The sequence below is a fragment of the Suricata suricatta genome, chromosome 1 (genome assembly GCF_006229205.1).
Source record: "Suricata suricatta isolate VVHF042 chromosome 1, meerkat_22Aug2017_6uvM2_HiC, whole genome shotgun sequence".
Lineage (NCBI taxonomy): Eukaryota > Metazoa > Chordata > Mammalia > Carnivora > Herpestidae > Suricata > Suricata suricatta.
The window spans coordinates 46,457,624-46,473,033 of record NC_043700.1 but is presented as its reverse complement, the minus strand read 5'-3'; the positions used below and the strand labels follow the sequence as shown (position 1 = coordinate 46,473,033).

At 50.9% G+C, this 15,410-nt stretch overlaps 2 protein-coding genes across 4 annotated transcripts in view; both read right to left on the bottom strand.

Annotated features, from left to right (window-relative positions):
• The window catches only part of LOC115290323 (L-gulonolactone oxidase), a 42,042-nt gene extending 28,523 nt beyond the window's left edge, over window positions 1–13,519 (bottom strand). Inside the window, exons 1-5 of one of the 3 annotated variants that reach the window (XM_029938299.1) lie at window positions 13,433–13,519; window positions 7,821–7,923; window positions 4,671–4,772; window positions 2,745–2,870; window positions 342–436 (exon numbers count right to left, since the gene is read on the bottom strand). In XM_029938299.1, coding sequence (XP_029794159.1) covers window positions 342–436; window positions 2,745–2,870; window positions 4,671–4,772; window positions 7,821–7,874 — 377 coding nt within the window. In that variant the 5' untranslated portion in view covers window positions 7,875–7,923; window positions 13,433–13,519. Of the gene's footprint in view, window positions 1–341; window positions 437–2,744; window positions 2,871–4,670; window positions 4,773–5,683; window positions 6,079–7,352; window positions 7,924–13,432 lie in introns of those variants that run through there. The other 2 variants (XM_029938315.1, XM_029938308.1) reach the window with 2 other exon arrangements.
• A 543-nt stretch (window positions 13,520–14,062) lies between these two features.
• EPHX2 (epoxide hydrolase 2) overlaps window positions 14,063–15,410 on the bottom strand; it is a 61,346-nt gene continuing 59,998 nt past the window's right edge. The window contains exons 17-18 of the mRNA XM_029938286.1: window positions 14,487–14,545; window positions 14,063–14,316 (exon numbers count right to left, since the gene is read on the bottom strand). Coding sequence (XP_029794146.1) covers window positions 14,238–14,316; window positions 14,487–14,545 — 138 coding nt within the window. The 3' untranslated portion in view covers window positions 14,063–14,237. The remainder of the gene's footprint in view (window positions 14,317–14,486; window positions 14,546–15,410) is intronic.

Here is a 15,410-nt window from a genome sequence, read left to right as displayed (position 1 = left end):
TTTCTGCCCACACATCCTGTCCCTGTGCTTTGATAAAATCACCTGTTTGCATGCTGGCACCAAACAAATTTTAATCCATGGTTTTCCTGCCCCTTTACAACTGTTACTTAATCTTGGCCCATCTCTGGCCTGTTTCTTTCTATTCTCACACGACAGTCCCTGAAGGGGGCGGATGAGGAGTCAGGTACCCCATGGGGGAAGAACAGGGGTCCGGAGAAAGAGGATGCACCCTGGGAAGTGTCTCTCTCTCTCTCCTGCAAGATCCTTGAGTGTCTGGCCAAGGCCAGGGCAAGGGGTGGTGGGCAGTGCTGGCCCACCAGGAATGAGAAAGCGGCTCTTACTTGGACAAGGCCAGGCCATGCTTGCCCAGCTGTGGGTGCAGGTCAGCCAGGAGGATGCCAGCCTCCACAGTCACCTGCTTCTTCTCTGTGTCCACCTGCAAGAGACCGGCATAGGCTGGGATGAGAGACGCTGTCACCCTGCCCTCCCCGGCAGCCATTTTCCCGTGAGTCTGAGCAAGTCTGTCCCAGCCTGTGGTCAGCTCAAGCCACCTATCGCTGCAGGCAGCTGAAGGGGTGTTGGCAGAGCCATGGAGTGTTGGAGCTCTGGGAATATGTGGGGAGCGGCAAAGATTCAGCTGCTCGGCCATTTGCTAGCCGGATTTGTCACTCCCTGAGGGGAGTTGCAAAAATTGGCAGGGGACCGCCACTCCCTGTCCGAGGAGAAGCCAGAAGATCAAAGATCAACCGCCTGCAGGCAGCGTAGTATCGGCCCCTCAGGCGCTGTGCTAGAACACTTTAGTCTGGTTCCTCTTTTACTCCAGTCTTAATCCCTTAACCCTGTTTCCTAGCAACCGACCTAGGTCAGCTGCCTTGTTTTCCCGCCTTGAAACCTTTATAAGATAGGGTGTTTTCTCAATAAAGAGAAGAGGCTTGATCGGATTCCGTGTTGTGTCCTTACTCTCTGTGCTCCCCCTTCCTGCTCTTTCTTTCCCTCTCTCAGGATCAAGAACCCACAAGGATTTTCCCCCCTGCTGGCAGGGGCAGGACAGGACAGGAATACAGTAATCCCCCCTTAGCTACACCCAGCGGGTGACTGAAACTACATCCATCTAACACCGAACTTTATATATACTATATATTTCCTATGTTTACCTATGATAAAGTTTAACTTATAAATTATGGGCAGAGAGTAACAACAGTAAATAAAGATAAAATAGAACAATTGTAACAATATATTGTAATAAAAGTTACATGAATGTGGTCTCTGTCTCCCTTAAAATACCTTGTACTGTCCTGGCCTTTTTTGTCTTGTAGGGATGGGAGGCCCTAAAATGCCTATGTGTTGATGAGATTAAGTGAGTTGAGGATTTAGGAATTGTGACGTAGGATTAGGCTACTGTTGACCTTCAGATGTGTCAAAAGGCAGATCATCTGCTTTCAGAGAGTGGTTGACTTCTGAAACCAAGGAAAAGGAAGCCACAGACAAGGCAGGGACTAGTGTATTCTGTGAGACCCTTCTTCTCACAGGGGAAGGAAATAAGGAGCAGGGCAAAGAAGGGATTCACTCAAGGTCACTGCCACAACTCCACTTTCTCCCGATCCCGCCCCACCTGGACTAGAAGGTGGGATTCCTGGGTGGTCGTGCAAAGCCACCAACTACGGAGGTCCTATGCCTGCAGGGGCTTGATTCTGCCAGGTTGAGTCCCGGGGAGGTCTCAGGCAAAGATTGCAGGCAGCAAGGGGACAGGAGGTCCTTGCCATACACAAGACGGGCTCTAGAAGGTCCCTGGCAGCCCAGGGAGGTAAGAGCAGACTCTGCTTCCCCAGGGAGGAGACTGAAGTTCAGGGACTTCAAGTCGCTCGCCCAAGGTCACACAAGCATCGGTGTTGGAATGGAGAGGAGAATTCACATCTGCGGGACTCCAAATCACATGCTGGTTCCACTGACCCCGAGCACAGAGCTGGGCAAAATCAACTGTTGGAGCCCAACCCTCACTAATTAGCAATCAGAGTTCATTACTGCCATGACTGATGTCTTGACCAGGACATTTTCTATGGGGTGGAGACTGTCAGCCTGAGTAGAGAAATAAATAATGGAGAGAAATTCAAGAACTTCTGCTAGCAGGGCTGGGGGAGGAGGGGGAGGTTATCCGGAAAAAAACAAAGCTCAGGGGAGCTGGCCCTTTCAGGTGAGAAGAGAAGTCCTCCTAACGTGCAGGGCACCTGTCTGGCCTCTACTTCCTGGCAGGTGCTGGCTGAAATGCGCGAACAGCATCCCCTCACAGCGCTGGTGCTAGACTCCTGAATTTGTGCCCAGCTCTGCTACCGATTGGCTGTGTGACCCTAGGCACGTCACTCACCCTCTCTGATCTCGTTTCCCCATATGTAAAACTAGTTAGGTGTAAACCCTCCCGGATCTGTGACTGTCAGTCCACCTTTTCTGATTTTCCACTCTTGTTCTAGAGAAGCCTAGAGGAAGCACCAGGCAGGAGGAGCTGAACATTCTCTCTGTGGCCACTAGGGGGCACGTACAGCTGACGAGAAGCCTGAGCAAGCCTGGGGAAGGGAGTGCTACGGGGAGGGGTGACAGTGGGCAGGTCAGAAATTGGGGTGTCACTTTGGATTCAGGGGCAGGGAGAAGATCAGGCCTGAGGGCAAAGGCTAAGGAGTTTCCGCACAAGGTCTGGGACGGAGGCTGAGGCTGGGGAAAGCAGTGGTGGGGCACCCGAGGGCTCTGAGTACCTGGAGAACACGGTTCATCTTGCCCATGTGGATCATGAAGCCATCGGTGCAGGCGATGTCTGAGGGTGAGTGGCCGCCGCCCACCACCTTCACCCGCTTGTTCTGCTGCCTGGCCAGGGCCAGCACCTGCTGAGGCAATGATGGAGTCAGCTGCGGGCCAGAGACTCCACAGGGCCTGCAGGGGTGGCCCACCCCAGCGGGCCCCCCTCCTCCACTCCAGGCTTCCAAGGCCCCTGCCCGGCTGGAGGCCACTGTGTGGTCCAGCCCGGGAAAGAGAACCTTCAGAGTAAGGTCCCAGCTTCTCATCTTGGCCTATGTGAGCTCAGCTGCCTGGAATGAGGGCTGCTAGGGGTGAAAGTGGCTTTGACTTTGCACCTGGGTCTACCCCAGGCCCAGCTCTAGTCTCTAGTGGTCACTGAATGAATACATAAATAAATGCATGGAATCGCTTAAATGAATCCATTCCCTTTCATCCTCATGTCCCTGCTCCGAAACCTCACATCGGGTACCTGGAACACTCACTGGTGTTACTTGCAACGGGTACCACAAGGGGTTTCGTGAGCAAGTAAGATTGGGAAGTGTTCTGTGCAGGGACAGTGCGAGGTGCTGGGTGTCCCAGCGGGGACAGTGCAGGGTGCTGACGATACAATGCCAAACAGGTCAAGCATGGTCTTACATCCTTCTGAGCCAGAGGGCCAGACGCATGAACATGTTCAAGTCGACAAAATAATTTGCAAGTGAGGAATATGCAGTGAAGGAAACAAACAAGGAGCTGAGACAGAGACCACAGGGGACACACTTCAGGTGAGGTGGTTTCAGAGTCCCCTGAGGAGCTGAAGTTTACGCTGAGCCCTAAAGGATGAAAAGGAGTTCGTCATGTGAAAAGGGAAGGGATCAGCATTCTGGCAGTGGGAACAGCAAGTGCAAAGGCCCTGGAGTAGGAAAAAGTTTGGTTTGTCTAATGTACAAAGGATGAACCAAGACCAGGCGATACATGGTCTTGTGAGTCAAGTTAGGCTTTTACTCTACAAATTACAGGGAGCCTGTGGGGGTGCCTGGGTGGCTCAGTTGGCTAAGTGTCCTGCTTTGGCTCGGGTCATGAGCTCACGGTTCATGGGTTTGAGTCCTGTGTCAGGCCCTGGACTGACAGCTCAGAGCCAGGAGCCTGATTCAGACTCTGTGCCCCTGTCTCTCTCTCTGCCTCTCCCCTGCTTGTGCTCTCCTTCTCTCTCAAAAATAAATAAATAAACATTAAATAGTGAGCCTCTGAAGGGATTTAGGCAGGGAAGAGCCCAATCCAACTTACATTTTAAGGAAATTACTTTTGCTGATGTGGAAAGTACATTCAAATGGAGTGAGAATTGAAGCTGGGTGACCAGGGCCAAGGCTGCCAGAGAGGATGGTGAGTGAGGAAGGGATGGTGGACTGGGCATGGAGAGTGCCAACGGTGCTGGAGAGAAGGGGATGGGTTCTGGAAACTTCTGGGGCAAGACTTGCTGATGCCAGAGAAGGGTCAAGAAAAGACAGTGACCCACTTTCTGGCTTCTAGTGTGAGCACCCAGGCGCCCCATGCAGAGATGGGGAGAGAAGAGGTTGAAGTCCACAACAGAAGAGACTCAAAACACTGGACATGTAGTTTGGACATGTAAATCTGTGATGACCTTGAGGCACACAAGGAGAGAAGTCGCGTGTGCATCTGCAGCCCGAGGAGCCATCTGAGCTGGAGATGGAACGCTGGCATCAGTGGTGGCTCAGATAACTTGGTAAGGTGGAGCAGGAGCGGTAGCAGGGGAGTGGGGGCCAGGAGCCCGGAGCTTTTCGGGCTTCAGGGCGCTCTCTCCTGGCTGGCAGCTCTGGGGCGGGGGCGGGGGTCCCAGCTTCCTGTCTGGGGCGGGGCCTGGTCTACAGCCCTGGAGGGACACTCACCTCTCTGACCTCCTCCACAGACGTGGGCTGGTAGTACATTTCTGGGCAACAGCCATAGGTCCTAGCCCAGTTCTGGAACTTGACTCCCTTGTACCCATGGACCTGTGACAGGAAAAGAGCCGGGTCACCCCAGATGTGTGGCCACGGGCTGCCGTGACGCTCCTCCGAGGCTCCGGCCAATGCAGGATGGGAGGCTGGGGCCAGGGTGTTGAGCCAGGCTCCTGCGCCCTGGTCACCTCCCAGGGCCGGTGGGAAGATTAAACAGGCAGCCGAAGCTCTGCAGCTCCGTGCGGGGTGTCCTGCTGTCCTCTCCCTTGACCCCTCCTGGCCACATGGGCAGGGCACACAGAACACTGTCCATTCTTAGTAGAAGGGACAGGGCTAGGGGTGGAGCCCGAAAAAGCAGGACTCAGGGCTCCTGCCCCTCACCCCACTCCGTCCCAGGCATCTCTCCCAGGGACCCACCAGAAGGTGTACTCTGGTCTAGGGGGGGACACTGGGGAAGGGCCCACGCACTGGCCTGGTAGCCCAAGAAGGACTTGGAGCTGGCCTTCAGCTCTCCTACGAGGCCTCTCCCAACAAGACGGGCCAAGTCTGGGAGCCTCCACAGCGGCCTTTCTGTCTAAAACAAAGCACGGAGCACTGTGTCCTGAGCACTGTGCAAGATCCTCTACACGTGATATCTTATTTAGACCTTATAATAATGCCACAAAATAGGTAATATTACTCTCATTTTCAGGAGCAAAAACCAAAGCTCAGAGAGGTGAGGTAACTTCCCTAAGCACACACAGCAATAAATGAAGCCACTAGAGTCTGACCCAAGCCTTCCTCTTTTCCCATACTTTCCCCAACACCTCAGTGCCACCCCTAGAGCCTCAAGTCCAATTCAAGAGGGTCCCCATGGCTTCCCCCTGGCTCCAGACTTGACCTAATTCCGTCCTCCCGTGTCTGGCCCGTGAGCCCAGCCTGAACGCAGCCTTGCGGGGCTGACTGGCTGTGCCGTGTGATCCTACCATGGCTCCGGTGGTGGGTTAGTGGCCTTGGCGGACTGTGGCTTCCTCCTGGAACACAGCACTGGGCAGTGGGGTGCCGAGGCAAGGTGGGGCAAAGGTCCGGAGCAGGCAGCACAGCCTCCGAGCTCAGGGCTGACTGCGTATCTACTGCATACCGAGGGGCTTCAGGCGGCAAAGGTGGGTAAACAGTGTTGCGACAAGCTCCACCCGGACAGATAGTGGCTCAGGCCCTGCCCCCTGCCCCAGGGGCCCTTCCCAGGTGGCGGAAGATCTGAGTTCCGGAGGCAGCTGCTCTGTCCCTGGACGCTGCTTGAGCTCTGACCTCAACTCTGGTCATTCTGGGCCCAGAGGACCCCACAGCTTCCAAACAGGATCCTCAATTCCAGACATCAGTGGAAGCTGTGGTGTGTGTGTGGGAGGCGGGGGGGGGGGGGGGGGTCTGTGGGGTCTTAATGCAGGAGCTCCCTTGGTGTCTGCTTGGAGGAGGGCACATGTGGCACCCTGTGCAGTGCAGTCAGCGTCTGTGTTAGCTCATTTGTCTGATTTGAGGGGTGAATACACCAAGCCACCCATTGCAATACAGACAGGTCGGGAGGCTGGTGGCCGTAGCATAGGGTGGGGCAAGGGAGACAAGGGACAGGCAGCTCAGGCACTCTTCCAGCAGAGGCCTCCCCCAGGCTTTATGCAGACAGCCCTGGGTTCCTTCCCCAGGCTCTGCCTTTTAACTCCTGGAACCTTATTTCCTCTTCAATGAAGTTGGGGCACTTTTGCCTAGTTCTCTGGGTTGATATAAAGGTTAGCGCAGATCTATGAGGAGCATGGGACACAACAGGAACTTGAAATGACAGCACGCTCTTGCAGCTGCCCCGGCTGTGAGCTTTCTAGTGGCAGTTTTCTCCACACACTACTGTCTTACCACCAACCCCAAGCGCAGTTGAGCAATGAACAAACAAATCAACCGCCGAGCATCCCGGCTTGTGGGATCCTCCAAGCCAAGGGCTGGTGTCTAGTGGGAAGCAGGGGCAACTGCTCTGGAGCCTGGGAGGAGGAGAGGCCAGGCTGCAGGAGCGGAGCTGGGGTCAGAGATGAACACGGAAAGTCCTGGCAGGGGCGAGTGTCGGTCACACCTGTATCCCCCAGACCAGGATTTCCGCCAAGCTTCCCAGTGCGTGTGTGCGTGTGTGTGTGTGTGTTTGCTTGCGTGCGAACGATTGCACCCCCACCCCAGATGCAAATGTATGAGTATGAGGTGTGGGTGCAGCCGTGTGCTCATCACAGGGAAAGCCCAGCTCAGGAGGTACTGCTCTTTACGGTAACTCAGCAGCTTGGTCATGGAGAGGGGAGTCCCAGGGCCGCAGAACTGATCTGATTTTCAGGGAAGGGCTGTGTTACAGGCTAAACTGCGTTCCTCCCAAATTCCTATGTTGCCTTTGCTCCCAGCCCCTCAGAATGTGACTGTATTTGGAGAGAGGGCCTTTTAAGTTGGCCCCATGGTGTAATGGTCAGCACTCTGGACTCTGGAGAGAGGGCCTTTAAGTTAAAGTGAGGTCATTAGGATGGGCCCTGATGCAATAGGAGTGGTGTCCTTACAAGAGGGGCACACAGAGGAAAGGCCATGGGAAGACTCTGGGGAAAGGCAGCTCAGGAGAGAGGCGTCAGGAGAACCCACCCCTGCCGACTGCTTGATCTCAGGCTTCCAGCCTCCAGAGCTGGGAGAAAATAGATTTCTGCTGTTGAAGTCACTCAGTCCATGGGAGTTTGTTACGGCAGCCCGAGAAAATGAATGCCTGGTTTTCTCAAGCTCCTGAGGGTGAGCTCTCCACGGAGGCCTTCACGAGAGAGAAGAACGAGGGTTGGCTCTTGCCTCTGAGCCCGTTTCACTTGGGCTGTCGCTCATGGAAGACGCAGCTCCTGTGCCCTCCGATGCCACCGGCTCCACTGTCTGAGAGAAGAAAGCTGGGGGGACCTCCCCATCGAACCTGACTCCTTGGCTGGGACAGGCGGGGCTTGGTGAGGGAGACAGTGGGTGGAGGCCTCGGGGCTGAGGGGTGGAGAAAGCACCTGGTTGGCACACCGTGGGCCTGGGCTGTGCCCCGGAAGGGCCTGATGTCCCGGAGCCGGAGCCGGGGCCACGCACCATTTTCTCTTTGCCTCTTGCTGCTGCCCTTGAAGGGGAGGCTTTCATCCCCATCCCTGCAAGCCAGTCACATCAATTTTACAAACTGCCTTTACTGGGAAACCTAAAATGACATGAAAAAAATATAAAAATCAGCAAAAGCAGTATCAGTTAATTCAATCTATCTGCATTGCCACCATCCCGTGATTAAGGTGGATGGTTTATTGCTTATTCCTTCTTGCGTGAAGGACTCAGCTAGTTCAATAATTGCTGAGTCTTAATTTTTCTAACATTTGTTGGCAAGAGAATAATGCTGTTTCGATGGTCACTGGAGCTTGTTTCTGACCTTTTCCCCTCCGGTTACTTATTCATCAGTCAGAGTGAGCTCCTTAATGTATGACTTACACGTGGTAACTTAACGCTTCGTTGAAATAGTGTGAACATCTGGGAGGGTGTTTAATGACTTCTGATCTGCAGATATTACTTCCTTGTGCTACTAATTCAAGTTCACTCAATACATAAGACAAAATGTCTAAAATGCCCGCAGCCTCTCAGAGTTCTTTTTCCACCTGAATCCGGGATAATTGATGGAGATGCAGACCAAGTATCCATCTCCTCAATCTATTCAAATGGCAAAAAAAGACTATAGTTTGGGGGATGCCTCTGGGATTTTCTTGCTTTGAGTTACATGACCCAAGAATTGTTTCTGTCTTTGAAATTCTGACAGGAGCCAGTCACACCTACTCTCCACTGCTGATCTATTCTGCCCCATCCTGGGAGTTTTGGCGTGAATATCATGGACAACAATGATGACCCACCTAAGAAACACAAGGTAGGTCTTAATCAAGGCCTTTTAAGCTAGGAAGGTATTAATTGGTTAAAAATGAGTTTATGAGGGCGCCTGGGTGGGTCAGTTGGTTAAGCATCTGACTCCTGATCTCAGCTCAGGTCTTGATCTCAGGGTCATGGGTTAAAACCCTGCATTGGGCTCCATGCTGGGCATGAAGCCTACTTTAAAAATAAATAAATAAATAAATAAATAAATAAATAAAATGAGTATGACCTATGGGAGAAAATATATGTAAATCATATACTCTTACAAAGGATTAATATCCACAATATTTACAGAACTCCTACAACTCAATCTGAAAACAAACAATTAAAAATGGGCTTGGGGCGCCTGGGTGGCTCAGCCGGCTAATCATCCAGCTTCTGCTCAGGTCATGATCTCACGGGTTTGAGCCCCACGTTATGCTCTGTGTCTGGAGCCTGCCAGCTCAGAGCCTGGAGCCTGCTTCAGATTCTGTGTCTCCCTCTCTCTCTGACCCTCCCCTGCTCACGCTGTCTCTCTCTGTCTCTCAAAAATAAATTTTAAAAAATGGGCAAAGATGGGGTGCCTGGTTGGTTAGTCAGTTAAGCATCCAACTTTGGCTCAGGCCCTGACCTCACAGCCAGTGAGTAATCAGAGCCCAGCATTAGGCTCTCTGCTGTCAGCACAGAGCCTGCTTCAGATCTTCTGTCCTCCCCTCTCTCTGCCTCTCCCCCAGTCACATGCTCTCTCAAAAATAAACATTTTAAAAAATTAAATCTTTTAAAGAAATGGGCAAAGGACTTGAATAGACATTTCTCCAAAGGATATCTACAAATGGCCGACAAGCACAGGAAAGGATGCTCAATATCACCAAGTATTAGGGAAATGCAAATCAAAACTATAGTGAGATACCGCTTCACACCCATTAGGATGGCTATTATCAAAAACTCAGAAAATAACAAGTGTTGGTGATGATGTGAAAAAAATGAAACATTTTGCATCGCTGATGGGAATGTAACATGGTGCAGCCACTCGGGAAAACAGTGTGGTGGAGCCTCAAAAAATTAAATCTAGAAGTACCACAGGGTCCAGTAATCCTACCTCTGGGTATATACTAGAAGAACTGAACTCAGAGACTCGAAGAGATATCTGTATACCGTGTTCAGACCAGCATTATTCACTGTAGCCAAAAGGTAGAAGCAATCGAGTGTCAACCAATGGATGAATGGATGAACAAAACATAGCATATCCATCTTCTGGAATATTGCTCAGCCTTAAAAAGGAAGGATATCAAAAAAAAAAAAAAAGGAAGGATATCTGACACATGCTACAACATAAATATGCCCTGAAGATCTTCTACTGAGTGAAATAAGCCAGTCACAAAAAGACAAACACTGTATGATTCCACTTATGTGAATTAGCTAGAGTAGTCAAACTCATAGAGTCCCAAAGTAGAATGGGGGTGCCATGGGTGGGGGAGAGGGAAAACTGGGAGTTAGTGTTTAATTGGTACGGTCTCAGTTTGGGACAATAACGTTCTGGTGATGGATGGAGGTGATGCTTGCAGAGTGAGTGTCCTCACTGCCACTGAACGTATACTTGAAAACAGTTAAAACGGCAAATTTTAATGTATATTTTACCACAGTGAAAGTGAAAAAAAAAGTGAGCTCACAGGAGGATAAACATCATTGATATTCTTTAAAAAACAGGTACCAGCCTCAAAAGCCTTATATGTAAATATGACAAAATGTATTTAAGTAAACTGACAAAGTGATCCCACTCATACCTTATAAATACCAAAGCGGTAAGCCTCTACAGTGACTGTAAATCCTTCAGCTGTGTTACTAAAAAAAATTATTGCGTTTCTATTTTATGCAGCAGAAACCCACTGAATGTGAGCAAAGATTCATAGATGACTAGAACCTGGACGTCTTCTCCTTCTGAATTTAGTTCTATTAGCAGATATGTCAGGAGTCTTAATAAAAGTCCCCTTCCTTCTTTCATTTTTCCTTCCTTCCTTCCCTCCTTCCTTCCTTCCTTTCTCCCACTTTCTCTCCCCCCTCCCTTCCTGCTTTTCTCTGTCTCTTTTAAAGTATGCTCCAAACCCAATATGGGGCTTGAACTCACGATCCTGAGATCAACCGTCGCACACTCTACCTATGGGGCCACCAGGCACCCCCAGAGTCTTATTCCATCAAGTCTTGGGATGGTGAAAACAGTCATGCAATCGGCCATCCATGTCACCCAGTAGGGCATCAAAATCAAGAATCTGAAATCAACTCATTTGTCCATCCATTCATCTGTGCTTCTGTTCTCTGATTTATTCAGCAACCATCAAATGGGCACCTACGAAATGCAAGGCATCTGCTGAGTTAGGATCAAGGATGAGTCACTTAGATAGGCAGTTGCCAATCCAAAGGGCCTCAGTGTCTTGGGGCAGACAGTTAACAACTGGGTGCAGTAGCCAACACTTGGGAGAAACTTCTATAACTGCTAAGAAAATATTTTATCCTTTGTTGCTAGATGGATTCCTTTGAATAGCGAAGTATGATGTTTCCCGCCCAATTCCTGTTGCATAAGCCTTTGAGGTTCTGATCAAGATATTATAGCTATCGTTTGTTCTGGATTTGAGCTTATGTTGATGTGAAAGATATGCAAACTGGCTTAGGGTCACCTCAAGGCCTAACACCAGGGGTTCACTGTACCCCAAGAGACACAGAAATAGTTTTTTATCCCATCTATTCTAACAGACTCAGAAGGCACTTCTGGAAACCTTGGCTACTGCTACGTGACAGCCACTGTGTGAGGACAGAATTTGTGAGTGACCACAATCCCCTTTAGAGAGCTCCATGGCCCCGCTGATGCGTGGGTGTAATGGAGAATATGGGGTCTGCCGTGCCCCCTTTTAAGGCTAGTTCCCTTAGCAGAGGTCAAGACATTTGTCATTTAAGTCCTTGGCAGTGATGAAATGAATGTAACATTGTGTAATTAAAAGAACTTGAACACACTCCCAGCAAGTTGAACTTAAACTGGCATCTGAAAATCTGTCTTATGGGGTCAGGCCCTTTGCTGCTAACAGCTGATCGATGTGTGGGCTGAAGCTCTCCACGGCAGTGGGGAAACACGCAGTTCTGGATATTTCCAGTGCTTTCTTGAATAACCTGAAGACTCTTCCAGTCCAGGGTCCTCTAGGACCCTCAACTTGCATGACTGGTTATATTCTTGTTGCAAATCTGTGGACTTGATTCATTTGACCCTTATTTGAGATTAAACATACTCAGTTTTAGTAAAATATCTGGCTTACACAGTCATTTCCCCAGGTCATGAATTTGCTTTTTATTTTTTAATTAAAAAGTTTTTTTAATATTTATCTGAGAGAGAGAAAGAGTGAGAGAGAGAGAGAGAGAGAGAGAGAGAGAGAGAGTGTTTGTGTGTGCATGAGCAGGGGAGGGGCAGAGAGAGGGAGACACAGAATCCGAAGCAGGCTCCAGGCTCTGAGCTGTCAGCACAGAGCCTGATGTGGGGCTCAAACCCACAAAGTGTGAGATCATGACCAGAGCTGAAGTCAGATGCTCAACTGACTGGGCCACCCAGGCGCCCCATGAATTTGCCCTTTAAATGGGCCCTTTAATTTACAGATCCAAAAGGAAGGAGGTGGTGGTGTGGCTGGAAATTTAAAGCCCACATAGGCCTCATCCTAGGATAAACTAGAAAGCTTACAGCTAAAACTGTCACAGCTTCCTCTGTGCCAGGTGCTGTTCCAGGTCCCTGCATACATTAACTGATTTGGTACTCACAATCACCTAAGAGGCTGGTACTCTTTGTGTACCCTTTGTAGATGAGGAAACTGAGGCACAGGAAAGCCCTTCTTGAGGTGACACAGTAGAAAGTGGCATATCAGGAGTCTAGTCCATATAGTCTGACTCCAGGTTCAGAAAGGAGATTTTTGGTAGGACCTTAGCCTTTGGGACCAGACAGAGCGCGCCTGACTCTAGGTTCTGCCTCCAACCAGCCAAGTGACTTTGGCAAGCTATTGAAACCTCAGCTTTCCCATCTGTTAAATGGGAAGAAGAGGAGATAGTATATAGAAGGCTGTAAGGCTTGCAGACATACTTAATAATGATAGTGGCTAACATTTCTAACCTTCTTCTTGTCTTTTACATACAGACACACCATTTTTGCCTGGTTAACTTATACTCCACATAATTCATAATTCAGCTTAAAGACCCCTCCTTCTTCCTCAAGCTCACCCTGTAGAATGTACAGTGAGGGAGGTGTGCATACACCTGTGAGCATACTGGTCTCAGGGGGAGGGAGAAAGGGCACATGAGCCACTCCAGGGACTTGCTGGGGGAGGTGGTAAGCAGGAGTCCTGCAGGGGGCACTGGGTCAAGGAGGATTGGCATGGCAACTGAAGAGAATTGAGGGGCGGTGATGCTGGAGAGCATTTAGGAATCGGGGAGTGATCAGGGCAGGAGGGGAAGGGGGGCTTTATTTGGGGACAGTGGGGAGGCCCTGCAATGTTCAGATCAGACTCTGTGCAGGGAGATGAGTTAGGAGGCCGTTCTGCAAGGCCCTGGGCAGGAGGTAATGACGGGGTGTGGGGGGTGAGGGGGAGAAACATCCAGTGAGACGCAGCTTCCGGATCTGACTGGGGAAGGTAGGCTGGAGGGAAGGTCTCGGTCTGTGCTGAGCCACTTGGCAGCTACTGCCAGACATGACCATTGCGATTTACACCAACGACAGTCAAATGAGAAGATCATTTCCTCACACGCGTTTTCCACATTCAAGTGCTCAGCCACGACCATGTGTGCGAGCATACCTCGCTGAGGGCACGTGCTGCATGTGGCTGGCGGCTTCTCCCACCGACAGCACGGAACAGACCATTTCTCTCATCTCAGAAAGCCCTGCTGCACAGGGGCGCCTGGGTGGCTCCGTCGGTTAAGTGGCTGATGCTTGATCTCAGCTCAGGTCATGATCTTGAGGTTCATGAGTTTGAGCCCCACATCGAGCTGTGTGCTCCCAGCGTGGAGCCTGCTTGGGCCCCTCTCCTATTCGTGCTCAAGCTCTTTCTTTGAAAAATAAATGTTAAAAAATGTTTTTAAATAAAAGAGAACGTTGCACTGGGCACTGCTGCTCTAGATCACTCAGCGATCAAGAGCAGAGGGAAACACACTCATCCGAAGGGGACAGACAGGTCTACCGCCCCCGCTCTGCCTTCCTCCCGGAACACAAACGCCAGTGTCACGATGTTTTAGCTTTATTAAATTAATGAGTTCCAATTTCAGCTGACGTGCTTCAAAATTAACTGCTGATTTTGCTGCCACACTGTGATTGGCTAGTCAATGAGAAATCACCCCTGGCCATCTGGTTCTGTGCCCTATAGAACACTAGCTCTTAGCGATGAAGGAACACTTTTACACCTGGAGAATGAATCACACGGGACTTTTCCTGAATCTAATGTTATATCAGATTTGACTCTTTATTTAAAGGAAACCACTCTTGGGAGTAAACCCCCTTGGAACGAAGCTGGTGGTCTCAAGAGGTGCCGGAAAGGCTTCCTCTGCGTTCCAAGCCCAACAGAGGAAGGGCTCGAAGGCCTGCTGGGGGCTGGCACACGCCATACCCTACAGCTTTGAGACCACCGCTGGGTCCCTGGCATCAGTCTCCAGCCACTCGATGAGGATCTGATTCAGCTCGGTGGGCCTGGGAAGGAAACAGAGGGCAATTCACACCTGTCAGGCCCCCCTCATCTCACGTGAGGGTAGAGATGATGAAGTGAATGGCGAGGCCAGAGAAGCTCTCAGTGGAGGCAAACGGGAAGTCCTGGTCTTCCCCACCCGGGGGCCTCCCCCACCCCTGCCACATCTCCTTACTTCTCCATCTGTGTCCAGTGTCCACAATCCTCAATGTGTCCCCTTTTCAGGTTGGGGATCTGGGAAAAAAAAAACCCAGAAGAGTAAGTGGCAGAATGCAAAGGGTCTGGTCTTAGGTTAGTGCTCCCCTCAGGCCATCCCGTCCCCCCGAAAACCCTGCATTATTTAGAAAAGGAATGGGCATTTACTGAGCTCCTACTGTGTGCCAGGGAGTCTACATGCATTGCCTTCTATAACCTTGGCTGTAATCCTTTGGGGTAAGATGAAGGCTTAGAGAAGTCAGGTAACCTGCCCAAGGTCACACAAAGAGTGATTGAGCTAAGATTCAAATTCAGGGCTGCCTTGTTTGTACTCATCGAAACAAACTGCTTCTCTTTAGAATTATTAGGACTCGATTTGATCACTGTCTGGAAAATGCCTGGTTGTTTGGCTCTCACCATGCAGACATGACTGAGGCCCCCTCTCAGGCGGCCTCCCTTCTCCCCAGCATGCAGGGCTGGTTGGCCTCCCTGTGGGACCCTGAAGCACCACAGTGGGTCATGGCAACAAGCCCCAAAGAGTGGGGGGGGGGCAGCAGCACTGCACTTGGCACATGCAGGCTCCCACCCTACACGGGCCTCGAACTGTGCAACCCAAGGGAGACAACACTGGGGGTAAGTGCAGCTTTCCTCCCAGAGGCAAGGACAGCCCCTTCCAAGCATAAACCTCAGCAAGGTTAGCAGTCGGCTGCCAGGGCTGGAAAGGGCCAGCTGAAGAACTGGAGAGTCTACAGAAACCTTCAAGGGTTAGTGCTGGAGAAAACGAGCCCCCCGTTGGCTCAGCCCCTCCGTCAGCGGGCTCCAGGGCCCCACGAGAAGCGTGTCCTTGGCAGCACCCCACCTATCACACTGCTTGCTATTCCAGATGATGCTAAGGAAGTCACAG